This window comes from Pteronotus mesoamericanus, unplaced genomic scaffold (assembly GCF_021234165.1).
Source record: "Pteronotus mesoamericanus isolate MK-2021 breed Mesoamerican mustached bat unplaced genomic scaffold, CSHL_Meso_final contig_105, whole genome shotgun sequence".
Lineage (NCBI taxonomy): Eukaryota > Metazoa > Chordata > Mammalia > Chiroptera > Mormoopidae > Pteronotus > Pteronotus mesoamericanus.
The window spans coordinates 14,898,643-14,914,210 of NW_026555006.1; the positions used below are offsets into that span (position 1 = coordinate 14,898,643).

The 15,568-nt window shown below is 33.3% G+C and overlaps 1 protein-coding gene across 3 annotated transcripts in view; it reads left to right on the top strand.

Moving 5' to 3' along the window:
* LEPR (leptin receptor) overlaps positions 1–15,568 on the top strand; it is a 78,788-nt gene that overhangs the window by 41,947 nt on the left and 21,273 nt on the right. For all 3 annotated transcript variants that reach the window (XM_054574315.1, XM_054574320.1, XM_054574318.1), the window contains exons 6-11: positions 3,196–3,404; positions 7,107–7,252; positions 9,434–9,578; positions 12,396–12,686; positions 12,844–12,961; positions 13,756–13,955. In XM_054574315.1, coding sequence (XP_054430290.1) covers positions 3,196–3,404; positions 7,107–7,252; positions 9,434–9,578; positions 12,396–12,686; positions 12,844–12,961; positions 13,756–13,955 — 1,109 coding nt within the window. The remainder of the gene's footprint in view (positions 1–3,195; positions 3,405–7,106; positions 7,253–9,433; positions 9,579–12,395; positions 12,687–12,843; positions 12,962–13,755; positions 13,956–15,568) is intronic.

A 15,568-nucleotide genomic window follows, 5' to 3' on the forward strand; every position in this document is an offset into this window, starting at 1 on the left:
TGACAATGGTAATAGAAAAATTTATGTTGTAATACTAAGGAAGCTTATGTGTAAGAGATGAGCACTGAAGATGGAAGCACAAGACTTCGTGTGAGTTCCAGGTCTGCCTTCTCTCTGAGCCTCAGTTTCTTATCTATAAAATAGGTGATGCTAGTTCCCTCATAAGGCAGCTTGAAAAATTGTAATAGTTATCGATCCTCAAGATGGTGTGTAAATTATAAAAATGTTATATAATGAAAGTTGATGATGATGTGATTTCCCCGTTTTTGTATCCTTTGCCCGTCAAGTGACCACCAGGAAGGAATACCAAGTATTTTTGGCCTATAGCTGTTATTAAAAACTTTTTTTTCTTAAAGGACGAGGTAGTAAATAATTTAGATTATGCAGGCCATAACCTTGTAGCCATAGTAAATATGTAAACAAATGAGCATGACTCTCTTTATGGACACTAAAATTTGACTTTCATGTAATTTTCATCTATCACAGAACATTCTTCCTTTCTCCTTTTTCTTTAAAAAAAATTTGAAAATATAAGAAACCTTTCTATGCACACAGGTATATTTGTACAAAAACAGGTATATTTGGCTTTTGGGCCATAGTTTCCTGACTGCTCCTCAGAACATCTGGAAATTAGCTTTAGATTGATTATTAGAGTTTCATGATAGGGTTGTCTGTTGGGGTGGTTTGGGAAATTTCTGAATAGAAATGCTCTTAAGAAAAAACAACAACCAAAAAAAGTAAGAAAAAACAAATTATGAATTACTGTAATATATAATATAGTTATATGTAACCATTACAACAATACACAGTTACTATATTTGCCATATATTTTTATTTTCTTTGTGCATATTGAAATAATAAAGAAAATGAAGATTGATTAAATAGAATGTGCAACAGTGAAGTGTTAGAGAACCAAAGAGTTAACTTAATTGGCAGTCAGTCCCGTTCTACAGTCTCCATTGTATTTAGGAAAGGATGGCGTTGGCAAGACCATCCAAATCAAGGGAGTATAATTCTGACTTTTTTTTTTTTTACTACTACTAGAATTTCCTGTCCTTTAAAATATTGGTTGAGACTATGTGTCTTGTTTTCTGTTCAGTTCTTTTTCTTTCTTTTTCTTTTTTTTTTGTCTTAAAATTTGGGAGTTCTTCAGTCAAAGCTTCTGATACAAAATTCCACAATTTATTCAACTTGTTCCATACCCTTTTGATAAAAGCTTTTATTTTAATATTTGAAAAACATATAAAAGGCATGGCAGGATATTTTTTAAATTGCATTATTGGTTTTGTTTAAAGATTTACAAAAAATTGAAAGTGCAAAGTCATCTCACCTCTTATTAAAAACAGTATTTTAAGGGTGTGTAGCACTGCAAGTTTTCAGAAGTACTTTCATGTAATTTTCTTTGATTTTTACATCAACCCTGAGAGGATAGATGGTGCAACATTTTCTATGTTTTATTGATTATGGAGACTGAGGCTCACAAAATGCCCTTACATGGCTATGGGCTATGGCTCATCAGTAAACAGAGGAACTTGAGTTTAAATTTCAGCGTTCGGTGTGCTTTTTTACCACAGTGTTACTCCTCATACAGTGTCTAGTGGACAGCTTTGCACGTTAAAAGGTCTGTGAATGTTGTTTCCTGATCCACTGAGTCACACTGGCCAGGGCCTTATTTTCATTCTTCTACGGTGAACTGACTGTTGGCATCTTTGTCTATTTAAAAAAAAAAAGATTTTATTTACTTTTAGAGAGACGGGAAGGAAGGGAAAAAGAGAGAAGAGAAACATCAATGTGCGAGAGATACACTGAGTGCTGCCTCTCGCATGCCTCCAATGCGGGGGGGACCTGGCCTGCAGCCCAGGCATGTGCCCTGACTGGGAATCAAGCCAGGGACCTTTCAGTTCGCAGGCCAGCACTCTTATCTAATGAGCCACACCAGCCAGGGCTTTGCCTTTTTTTAAATTGAATTGTTAATTTTGGTAGTATTGAGTTTTTAGCATTCTTTATATTTTCTCGATACAAGTGCTTTATCAAGTAAATGACAGGCAAATGTTGTCTTTCAATCTATGGCTTGTCTTTCTGTATTTTTCATAATGTCTTTCAAAGAACAGAAGTTTTCAGCCTTGATAGAAGTCCACTTCATAAATTTGTTCTTTATGAACCATGCCTTTGGTGTTGAGGCTGACAAATTTTTATCCAATCCAAGGTCACAGATTTTTTTTCCTATGTTCTATTCTAGAAGTTTCATAGCTTTAGGTTTTACATTTGAATTGGTGACCCATTTTGATTAATTTTTGAATCTGGTGTGATGTATAGATCAAAGAATTTTTTCCTCCCCTGTTCCAGCACAATTCATTGAAAAGATTACCCTTTCTCCATAGAACTGCTTTTTTACTTTTGTAGAAAATTGGTTGTCCATGTAGGTGTTGGTCTCTATTCTGTTCCAGTACTCTATTTTTCTATCTTTATACTAATACTCCATTGACTTCATTATTGTAGTTTATTAGCTATAACTTTTTTTAAATTATTTTAGTGGTTGCTTTAGGATTTATAACATAGGTCTTTAACTTATTATAGTCTGGTATTATACCTCCAAGTGATAATATGCCACTTCACTGCATACTAACATACCTCCTCTTCTCTCCTCAAGCTGGTGCTAATGTCATACATTTTACTTCTACTTATGTTAGAAACCCCACACTACATGATAATTATTTTTGCTTTATATTGTCAGCAAATGCTTAACCCTTTTAGTGAAATTGTATTTTCTTGCGTAGAACCAGACTTTCATCTGCTTTCACTCATTTTCTTTTTTCCTGAAGGACTTTCTTCAGCATGTTTTATAATGCAGGTCTCATGGTGATGAATTCTTTCAGTTTTGGTATGTCTGAAAAGAAGCTTTTATTTCATGCTTATTTTGAAAGATATTTACACTGGGTATAAGATTTTAGGATAGCAGTTTTTCTTACCTTTTAGAATTTCCCCACTGCTTATTTTCTTGCTTATATTATTGTTGATGGCTAAACTGCTTTAACCCTTATCTTTGTTTCTCTGATATAATGTATCTTTTTGCCATTGCCCTTTAAACTGGGTGTCCAGAATAGATTATCTCAATTTGAATTTTGTATCCTACATTTTAAATATATCCAGTATCTTCACATGTATATTTATATTTAGCTCTTCTTTTTCATGAAGGCCTGACCTGTTAGAAGAGTCACCGCTGGCCCCTGAGACGGGCAGTTTTCAGCTCCTTCCGTGCAACTGTACTGTTCGTGAAGGTTGTGAATGCCGCGTGTCTGTGCCAGCAGCCAAACTCAATGACACTCTTCTTATGTACTTAAAAATCACATTGGCTGGAGTAGTGTTTCAGTCACCTCTAATGTCAGTTCAACCCATAAATATTGGTAAGTTGTGCATAAGAAAGATCACAGACCTAAAACATCAGTCATGCAAACAGGTTAAACCTTGATTACAAGATCTGTCACTAGCTCATCTTGCTTTGACCAATGCTGTAATAATGGTACAATAAATGTAGTGCTAGGGAGTACCAACCGCAGCTTCTGGAAGGATTTAACAGTGGTATTGTTATTTTTGCAGCTGTAACTCTTTCTTGAAAACAGCTTGATTTCTTTAAATCTTGGATCTTAACGGATATGAATTGTTTGCTTATCATTTTTTTACATCTTAGATAACTATTTACGAAAATAATTAGAAGGTTGTTTTTTTGCCTGAATTTATTCCTTCAATAAATATTTCTCAGAAGCTCATGATTTGGGAGGTGGGGATAACAGTGGCGAATGAGACAAAGTTCTTACCTCATAGAGTAGGGACAAATAATAGTGTGTAGAGAGAAACTAAACTAAAAAGTAGACAAGGAGTAATTTGCTATACAAATCTGATCATAAGAAAAACTCAAATAATAGGTAATGCCCCATATTTTTAGTGCAAAGATCCCTCCCAATTTTTTTGATCAATTTGAATATATCACTACAAATATAATTAACATAAGTGTTAACTTAAAGTATTTAATATATTCAGTTTTGTGTATTTGTTAAATTATATATTTAACAATGTATAAGTATATATAAATATATAATATATAAGTATATATTATATATTTAACAATATTAATATATAATTTATATTATATGTAAATTAATATATAATTATATATTGTATAATTAAATTAATATATAATTTATATAATGTATATTATATAAATTATATATAACATAATATATTAAATTATTTTATAATATATTATATAAAATATAACTTATATTATATATGATATATAATTTATATCATATATAATATATTATATGTAATATATTATATATAAGTTATATATAACTTAACAGTGTTACTATTTTCCACTCATATTTCCTTAAATAATTATATATAAGCTCTTTGCATGCATCTTTGCATCATTGTTTTGACATCATGAGAGTGACTTTTCTAGGTGTCTGACACAATTTTCCTTCATTTTCTAAGTTATTGGGGATATGTCACTTTTTGAATCTGCATACGGCATTGTATTGTAGCATTAGAACTTTCAAATAATTTGTCCTCTAGGGATATATTTATGATCTTCACAGCATAATTACAATGATATTTAAGCAATTCAGTCATGAAGTTATACCTCAGGAAAAAAAGGATATAAAATGTATATTAAATATCATCTCTTTAAAACCAATTCTTATCAGGTGATTTTTCAGAAATATTTGGAGACAGCATTGAATTGAATTTTAAAATAAAGAGGAAGTGCTATGATAGACTGTATAAAAACTTTAAAAAGAATTTTGTCTTTCTTTAGGGATAACTTGGGAATTTTTCCTCATATTTGGGTGTATAATGTTCAAAAATCATGTCATGAAAGAAATGACAGGTGGTGATGAAGAGTGTTAGGCATTGGGGTTATTATTTCAGCTATGGAGGTCACAGAAAATCTCTTTTAGGATGTAGAATTTAAGCTGGTGAAGAAGAGATAGCCACATAAAAACCCAGAAAAAAAGGTGCTCCAAACAGGAAGAATAGCATTCACTAAGCCCTTGACACAGAATGAGCTTGATTGTTGGAGGAACCAAGGAGAAAGCCCTCATGCTTGGAGGGAATGAGGTAGAATATTTGGATATGTGGTCAGAGTTATCTGGGTCCAGATCATATCATAAGCCACAGTTACAGAGTTTGTATTTTATTCCAGTTGCAATGAAAGCTTTTGAACCAGGAGAACAATATGATCGGGGGGGGTGTGGGTGTGAGTGTGGGTGTGGGGGTGTGTGTGTGTGTGTGTGTGTGTGTGTGTGTGTGTGTGTTGGGGGTGGGATGATATTTGCATATTTAAAATTTACTCTATGTGGAGAAATAAATTGATGGAGAAGTGGTGTTGACTGGTGCAAGAGTAAAAGCAGAGGACCCAGATGAGATGCTGTTGGAATTGTCCAGCGGGCTTAGGGTTAAGCAGGTGGAGAAATAAAATAATGATCAAACTCGGGGTCTATTTGGGAGAAGGGGGGTGTTGAAGTTTCTAGGGGATTGAGTATGGAGTGTGATGGATACAGAGGACTCACGGAAAACACTTTGGCTTGGAGCTGAGCATGCCAGTGATTGGTGGTTCCAGATACTGAGATGGGGAAATTTTGGGAGGATTAGGTATGTGCTACATCATGTTTGTGATACTTATTAGAAACCTAAGAAATGTTGAGTAGGCAGCAGGATATGTGAGTGGAGAGTTCAGAAGAGATAAATATTTGGGAGCCTCTATCATGTGTTTATGGGATTGTATAATTTATATTTCATGATTTAGTGTCTTTGTTTTGTTTTTTGGTCATGGGAACTGAGTGAATTTCACTCATTTTTTTAGACTTTAGTGTTTAGCTATTCCTTCTTTAAAGCAAATACAATTTGCAATATGCTGCATAAAATAAAAACTATTAGTTTTGACTCAAGGAAAAGAAAAAACTATATCCAAATTTCTGAAAATGTAGAATATGAAAAATATTTGTGCCATTTTATTTCTTGAAAATAAAATTCAAATCAGTAAATGTTCAATATAATGATTATTTTCTGTTAATTGTAAAAATATTGAGACAGATGCGTGAAGAAGAAAAATGCATCATCTGTTTTCTATCATTTTGCCGTTTTTCCTACTTTTATTACATACTTATACATATGCTTTTTACTTAATTTTAATAAATCAGGAATTCAAGTATAGGTGTTGTTTAGTAAACTTTTAAAACTAATGATATTAAACATTTTTAATATTCTTTAATATAATTTTTAATAGCTATATAAATTTCCCTTACAGGGATGAACCATAAATTTATTCAATTAATTCTTTATTGTAAGATGTTTACATTGTTTCTGCAAATAATTTAAAGGTTTTGTTATATGTTTAAAACTACACACAGATGAATAACTCTGCATATTTATATACAAAAACATATCATACATAAACACACATGTACACATATAAACTCAGAAATCATTTACCAGGTTAGACAGCCCATTAAGTTGAGAAACTCCATCACCATTTCTGGTGACCAATCAAGGCCTGCTTATGCTGTGTTTATTACATGTAAAATATGTATGCTGTGGGTTATTTCAATAGGTGTATCTAGGTTGTTGTATTTTAAAGTTAAGGGAAATTTTCTGACTTTTGCATGCATATTTACATTAATTTGCATGCAGATTTGCATGCAAAATCTGTAAGCATTTTCCAAATAGGACTCTGCAAAATGCTTTTTTCCTTGTTATCCACCAAAATGAGTGGGTGGATGTAGTGGAGGGGAGGCTTCAAATAAGTTTGTGAAATGGTAAGTTAAATAAAGTGAAGCCAGCTTTTTTAACAGCAGGAATTCACTTTTTTCAAAATAATTTTATTTACTAATTTATAGTTTTTATCACTTAGGAAGAAGGAAACGAAATTGCTACAGTAAGATACAAGGAATGGACCCAATATTCTGGTTATGTAATTGGCCACCGAATAAGGTCACCTTTTAAGTAGTTGAAGGAATGGGATATGCTAAAAATTCAATTTGACCTCATTTAATGATTATCATAAAAACTGCTTGACTTAAAAGTGTGCTTTTTCTTCCCCCCTTAAGTGAAGCCAGATCCACCATTAGGTTTGCATATGGAAATCACAGACAGTGGTGACTTAAAGATTTCTTGGTCCAGTTCAACATTGGTACCTTTTCAACTTCAATATCAAGTGAAATATTCAGAGAATTCTACAGCAAGTATGAGAGAAGTAAGTAAATACACGGAAAAGTTGAGACACATCTAAAGTATAGGTGAGACCCATCCAAGTCCCATAGAAAGTGCCCTCCACATACCAAATGTGCCTGCTCCTTGTAGAACAGAATCAGTTATACTTTAATATTATACTGCTGGCTTTCATTTAAGATCAGCATAGAGAATTACCATATGAACAGCATTTCTGCATCTTCTGTAAAATGCTTTTAGAAAATTATTTGATGTCACTAGTGTTGCTTATATATGAATCTATGTTATATATTGAGGAGCATGACAAAGTCCTTCCAGAATTTAGTGCCAGAGAAAGTTCCTCTTCCAAAAAAGTTTATGTGTATTAGATGTCTCTCTCTCCTCTTCCCTCTTCTCTCTCCCATCTCTCCTCTCTCCCTCTCATTTACACACATATGCACACACGCAGTTAAATGGCTACAGGAAGTTCAGTTACACAAACCTGAATTCATTTATAATTTTTTTCACCTACAGATTTCTGGTTTTACATTTAATCCTTTTTAAAAATTGCTCAATATATTTGTTTCCATGCAGTACAGTGCGTGCATTTGTACTGTGAGGAGCATCAAATCCTTTTTTCATTCTTTCAGTAAGTATTATTGAGCACCTGCTAGATATCTTGATATTGTTTACTCAGTTCCTGATGCTTTTCACCATTTTCATTCGATGGCTCCCCAAAGGCTAAGTGGCAGGGGGGTTCAGTAGTTTTGGAATACATTATTAGAGCCCTGGCTGGTGTGCTCAATTGGTTGGAGCATTGTCTCATACACCAAAAGGTTGGAAGTTTGATTCCTGATCAGGGCACACACCTAGGCTGCAGGTTCAATCTCTGGTCGTGGTGTGTATGAGAGGCAGCCAATTGATGTTTCTCTTTTACATCAATGTTTCTCCCTCTCTCTCTACCCCCACTTCACCTCTCTCTAAAATCAATACATGTATTAATTTGAAAAAAAAACAACATTTACTTGCTAGGCAATTCTTCACTGGTGGTCATTTAATGCAGAGTTAGGTCTCTTAAATATTCTATCTCTACTTTATAAACTGTAATTTGATTCATTATAATTCATCAGACTCAGGTTCTTAAAAATCATTTATGCCCTCCTTCTGTGCTATTGTCTTCTAGGAAAGTTTATAGATTTCTGTTCACCATTTTCTATCATGTACTTTACAGTTGTCAGCAGTAGCTTGAAACTTTCCACTGACATTAACTATACAAGGTTTATCTGGAAAAAGCCCAGTCATTTTTAATATAACAGGAACAGTTTGCGAAGCATTGATGTACATGGCAACAAAGGAGAGTGGACTGGAATGCGCATTTGTCAACAATGATGACTTCACTGTACTAATCAGTAGGGGCAGTAGGCCCTGTTGAGTGACCATGTCTACTGTGTCACCATCGCATTCAAAATGACTGAGCAAGTAGAGCAATGAATCTGCATCAAATTTTGCATGAAGCTTGAACATTCCTCTGTGGAAACTGTTCGGATGATTCAGAAGGCTGCAGCTGTGGGCAGCTGGTGATTGGCAGCTGCATCACGACAACATGCCTGCACATGCATCATGTATTTTGCAGAGTTTTTTGGCGACACATCAAATCGTCCAGGAGACTTAGACCCGCTACAGCCCAGATTTAGTGCCCTGCAACTTCTGTTTTTTCCCAAAACTAAAATCACCTTTGAAAGGGAAGAGATTTCAGACCATTGATGAGATTCAGGAAAATACAACAGGGCAGCTGATGGCGATTGGTAGAACTGTGTGAGGTCCCAAGGTGCCTACTTTGAAGGGGACTAAGGCATCATTGTCCTATGTACAATGTTTCTTGTGTCTTCTTCAGTAAATGTCTCTGTTTTTCATATTACATGGCTAGATAGCTTCTGGACAGACCTCATATATCTCAAAATTTGAAAAATCAATATTCATTCTCATCCAGTTAAAAATACTTATTGTCATGGTAATTTTTTTTTGGACTCACAGGCTATGTAAAATTTTATTGACTAATGTGTCAACCTTTGTTATTGGATTATTGATTTCTGTTTAACTCCTTTGTGGCCAGCTAACTATTCTAAGATTTTAATTCTTTGAAATTTGTTGAGACTTGCTTGTGATCAGTTTTGGTAAAGGGTTCATGTTCACTTGATGCTCTGGTGTTTCAAATAATATTTAACAGGCCTATGAGATTGTCCAAGCTACATCTCTGCTAATAGACAGTGTGCTGCCTGGGTCTTCATATGAAGTTCAGGTGAGAGGCAAGAGGCTGGATGGCCCAGGAATCTGGAGTGACTGGAGCATTCCTCTTATTTTTACCACACAAGGTAAGTTTTGTAGTAGTACCTTCTATTAAAAAAGAAATATGGTTTTTCAAGTTGCCTTTGACATATTATAAGACTCTTAAATTTTGTGGTGCTAAAACAAGAAAGAGGAACACAATATTAATTTTCTACTTAGATTTTACAAAGTTAATTGCTAATGAGCTTGTGTAAGAGCTCCCAGGTTTGTGTGCATCCAGAGCAACACCTTGTTGAATTATTTTCTTATGCAAAAGATAGAGTTAATATAACAGTTTCAAATTCACAAATTCAGAACACCACTGGTATTTACATTTCCTTAACTTACTTACATTTTAAAAATCAGATGTATTTGATATAAATTTCAAATATTAAAATTTTATTTGAATATTACATACTATGTAATAAAATATTATTTTCACTACAGATGCCTGATTTTGAGAGTTTTCACTTTGAGTTTTCATATTTTTAAAGTTATCTTTAGCATCAAGAAAACTGTAGTTTATTCAAAACTTCCTTTTACATAGAGGCCCAGGAGTCTTAAAATAGTTTTATTTATTTAGAATGAATTGGCACACCTGTTTCATCATTTCCAAATACTTTGGATTGATTTATTTATTTAGACAGAGGTTACCTGCTATATCGATGTCATAGCAAACAGAAAGCTAATTACCAGTGCCTTTATATCTACGACTTTTTATTCATTGGTATTATTGATATTAACGCGATACCTACCAAGTGCACAGTAAATGAAGAATTGTCTGTTCCTAATCAGGGAATTATTGATTCTTGGAAAATGAATTGGCTAGTTCTTTTGCACTTCTGGGAGGTCTTGGACTTTTAGAGGAAAATCTAGGACCTTGCCAGAATTTATGGAGGCCAAGGATATTGCATTGAGGTTATGCTACACATTGAGAACAACTTTAGAAGGCTGAATTCTTGTAACATCTCTATTAACCACACTCTGGTTGCTGCCAAAGTAGAGGATGAGTAGATAATAGATGCTTTGTACATTTCACATGTGGCGCTCTTATAATACGTTAGAGAACATAGTTTCCCCATAAAAAATTAGGTAATTTGCTCTAAGGATTAAAAAGTCAATTTTCATACGAAAGAAACACATTTTAAAATAACTTTTAAGTGTTCTGATATATTCACTAATGAGTGACTATTAGTAATATGAGTAATTCACTAATAATTATCAGTAGAATATCCTCTTTTAATAAAATTCATTAATGTAGATCCTGCAAAGGTATTGCTACTTGGCCATGAGAAGAAAATCATTATTGTTTTCTTTTTTTACAAATTAAATATTGCATAGTATCTCATAGGGGGATAAAATACATATTATATTATTTAAAAAATTAAATAGTCAACATTCACATCATTTCAATACATTTGTTTAATGTAAATTCTACAAATTGTGAAGTTTTTAATAAATTGTTTTTCTTATTTTAAGCCAGTATTTTAGCATTTATAATGCCAAAATACTTTGACTTTAATCTCATTTCTCAATTAAGCCTTAATAATATGCATTTGATTTTGAAGTGAAATGTTTTCAGTTTTTATTACCTTTAAATCTAAAAGCCTCAGCTTACTTTTTGAACGTTCATTTGTACTCTTTTAAAAATGGATTTTTCTGAGACTTTTGAAGCAATTCAGTAATGAGATGTGGAGCACATTGAAGGTAGGTTAATGATCTCTCAGGTCAGTGCTAGGTACTTGTGTGCATTAAGTAATGTACCAGTGAGGGCAGAATGCCTCCCTGTGCCAGCTGACAACTCTAATGGACTGGCTTCTGTCCAGTAATTTCATGCTATTAAGTTTTGTCCTGTTTATGTTTAACTGTAGACATACAAAACGTCAGTGTCTTACATAGATGGTAAATATAAAGATTTTGAAGTTTAGGATGCTATTACAGAAAGCTTAAAAACCAATTAAGTGTTTTCAATTTTGTTTTTGAGGCTAATCCAGGTATTACATAAGAAAACAGATATTTATATTCTATCAGCAGAAAATGGGTTGCTTTAAATTGTACAATTGAAATATGTTGATTTTGTAATCACGCTGGCAGAAATAATTTCTCTCTATGTTAACAGTTGTTGACTTTTATTCTATCTCTAATTTTAAAAGATAAACAAACTATGTTTCCAACAATAAGGACTAAAAAAGTAGTGTGGAATAGTGTATAGTCATTAAAAATAATATTTTGGAAAAATACTGGTTCCCCTTGTCTTCGGCCACAAGAGATTGTCATTAAATAACTCAAGATGCTACTACAGACCTGCTTTGTATAGTGGTGAATTACTAAATTTATATTTCCTAACTAGTTTTCTTATTTAAAGATTATTTCTGTACTTTCCCTGCTAATTTGAAATTTTCATGTATTCAAATGAGACAATAACAACCACCTTTTTGGGGGGGATTTTATCTTACAGTGATTTAAGGACTCACCGTTTTTTAAGCTTCAGATTCTTTAAGCAAAATCTCAGTGAAGGCGTGTCACTGTAGAATTAGACTATATTTCACTTTCATTAGTTTTCTACCTACCGTTTAGCAAGTGACCATTAATCACTAAAACACTTTACAATAAAAATGTCTCTATGTTTAGAAAATACTGATGACTTCTTTGAAAGGTCAAGTGTTTGAGAACGGGAGTGCTTGTGATGCTAAATAACTGTACACCAACATTTGTCGGCAATTACATTTGTGCAATCTCTTGCTACACTCATTTTATTTTTGGCAGCACAATCCTGAATGCTTTGGGAATCCTTGTTACATTGTTAATTGTTCACATGATGTTTTTCTGTCATCTGATTTTCTTCCTTTCTTCGGTCATTACAGACGTCATGTACTTTCCACCCAAAATTCTGACAAGTGTTGGGTCTAATGTTTCCTTTCACTGCATCTACAAAAATGAAAACAAAGTTCTTCCCTCAAAAAAGATTGTTTGGTGGATGAATTTAGCTGAGAAAATTCCTGAAAGCCAGTATGACATTGTGGGTGACCATGTTAGTAAAGTTACCCTTTCCAATCTGAACGCCACCAGACCTCGAGGCAGGTTCACCTACGACGCAGTGTACTGCTGCAGCGAGCACGAGTGCCACCATCGCTATGCTGAGCTCTATGTGCTTGGTAAGCAGACTGAGGTCTTCGTTGTTCCACAAGATACGTTTATCTTATGGACCCTATGGTAGAGTCCCATTGAAGAAAGATGTAAGGAAATTTTATTTTCATTAAAATTTTTTTGGTGTTTCTGCTATATATTAATATTTTTATGTGTTTTAAATAGATGTCAATATCAATATATTATGTGAAACTGATGGGTACTTAACTAAAATGACTTGCAGATGGTCAACCAATGCAATCCAATCACTCGTGGGGAGTACTTTGCAGTTGAGATATCATAGGTAGGTATTACTTCTGCTGCTCTAATTTTTCTGTGGATATGGTGAGATAAAAATTTCCTGTAGAAATATTGTCATTCCACCATTCTTGTAGACTTTCTTCTTGAAAGAGGAAGGTAGAATATACTTAATTAGGGAACAGTAGCTACTACTTTAGCCATTTAAATGTCGTATTAAGTGCAGATAGTGGTATAAGGGCTATTTCAAGGAAGAGGAGAAATGCTTTATATGTTTTGAGGTGGGGTGTTGGTAGGGGCTTGGTTATAAAACAGTATTTTCTTGATTTTCTTCTCTGAGGAGATGAATGATATACTTGACTATATGATTCATATGCAAATCAAGAATTGTTATTTTAAAAGTTATGTTTGAACTAGAAAACATTAGGACACTATAATGCTGTAATTTACTATCAATTATGTTTGTAGTTTGTCATGGAATTTAATCTGTATGGAAAGTGTAAGAAATTTATTTTCCTTAGGTATAATATTAGCTTAGCTTTCAAAGTGTTACAGGTTCTATCTCTAACTGGGTCATTATCTCCTTGTTAGAACAGTGCCATTTAATTTCATTTGTATCCCCACTTAGTGCATAATGAAATATTTAATTAGAGTTTCTGTCTGCTTTTATGGATGGACAAGATTATGATGCAGCCGGGAATTCAAAAATACCTATTTAATAAGAACATCTATTTTCCAGTGGAAAAAGACTGTACCTTTTAAACAGCAAAGCGGAATTCTTAGTATCTTACTGCTTTCATCAATGTTGTATATTAATTGTCTGTTTTCACATCTTTAAAGGAGCAGCCTTTACTGTTCTGATGTTCCATCTATTCATCCCACATCTGAACCCAAAGATTGCCATTTGCAGAGAGATGGTTTTTATGAATGCGTATTTCAGCCAATCTTTCTATTATCTGGCTATACAATGTGGATAAGAATCAATCACTCTTTGGGTTCACTTGATTCTCCTCCAACATGTGTCGTTCCTGATTCCATGGGTATGTTAAACTTTATTGTGTGTCTTTATTTTTATTAGAAGGTTAAGATTTAGGTTGATTCAGGGAAATTGTTATATTTTAACAATATATAAATTGAGAGAGCCTAGGGAAAATTTGATATATACTTCTCATATTACTAGGGAATCTTTGAGAAAAGACTCATTTATAATTATGCAGCGGAGGTAAAAGAATATATTTTGGTGCTTTATACTATATTGTTGGGAAATTATGCCAAAAATGACTATTTGATTTATTATACTTTAAAATAATTTTACCATTTTCTGATCATATTAAATTAAAATTTTTATTTTCTGTTCACAGTGGAATTGAAAAGACAATCAGCCTTTGAAAGTTTTACCATTTTGATTTTATTTTTAATTATTTATAGCACAATTTTTTAAGCAATAAGAATAATTTGAACATACTATTTAATGAATTATATTGGTCACTGGGAATGAAATTTAGCAATATTCTAAACAGTGCACTACTTTGTATTTTTCCCCCAATGTACGTATAGAAACATTTGATGTTTTTAAATTTCAAAGTTTAATTTAGGTATCCTGATGGTTTTAGTAATCTGAATAGTAATAACCCAAGACTATAATTTATGAGGCTGTGTAGGGAGCAGGATTCAAAATAGCTAAAGTCAAGTGAGGAAGAGAGAATAGACAGGGAATGCTGACATCCATCATGAACTTCTAAATACTTTTTTAAAAAGACATTTTGATTTCAAAGAATTAAGAGGGCCCTGAGAAAATTTGATATATCCTTCTGGTATTACTGTGGGATCTTTGAGAAACGACCCATTTATGATTATGCACCATAGGTAAAAGAATATACTTTGGTGCTATATACTATTTGTTGGGAAATTATGCCAAAAATTACTATTTGACTTATTATACTTTCAAATAATTAGTACACATCAGAATTAAAACCTGCATTTTGTTAAATATAAGAAGCACTCATGGTGGGAGGTGGGGGTGGGTGGGGCAGGTGAAAGGGGTGGCGGGAACATGGAGGCAAATGTATTTGAACAATAAAATAAAAGGAGCACACATAGTGTTTAGATTTCTCTTTCAACATAAAAGTCACAATTAATCAACACACACACACGATTTAGTCTGATTTAATGGTAATGATTTTACTATAGGCAGTACCTATTTAGTACTAAGTATCCTAAGATAGCAAAGAACCCTTCTACCTCCCCATCCCAGAAACATGCACAGATACACCTTCACATGTAATATATAACAAATGCAAGATGTTTTCAGCTCTATATCTGAGTAACTTTGATGTTTCTCTTTTTGATATTTAAATAAGAAGTTTAAGTTGGGCTTATATTTCCTACCTAGTACAAGAAAACATCGTGGAGATTATACTTTGCGATCCAAATGCCAGCTCTACTTCTTCCTCACTTTATGAACTTGGGCTAGCCAGATAAGGGCTCTGTGACTGTTTTATCACCCAATAAACTTACTCTTCATACTTCTCAGTGTTAGTATTGTGGGAAACACATAAACTATTATACTTCCAAGCATCTTTTCTACAAACTGGATATTCATGGAATATGTCCATATGATGTCCACTTGATTCAATCAAGTACAATTACAGAT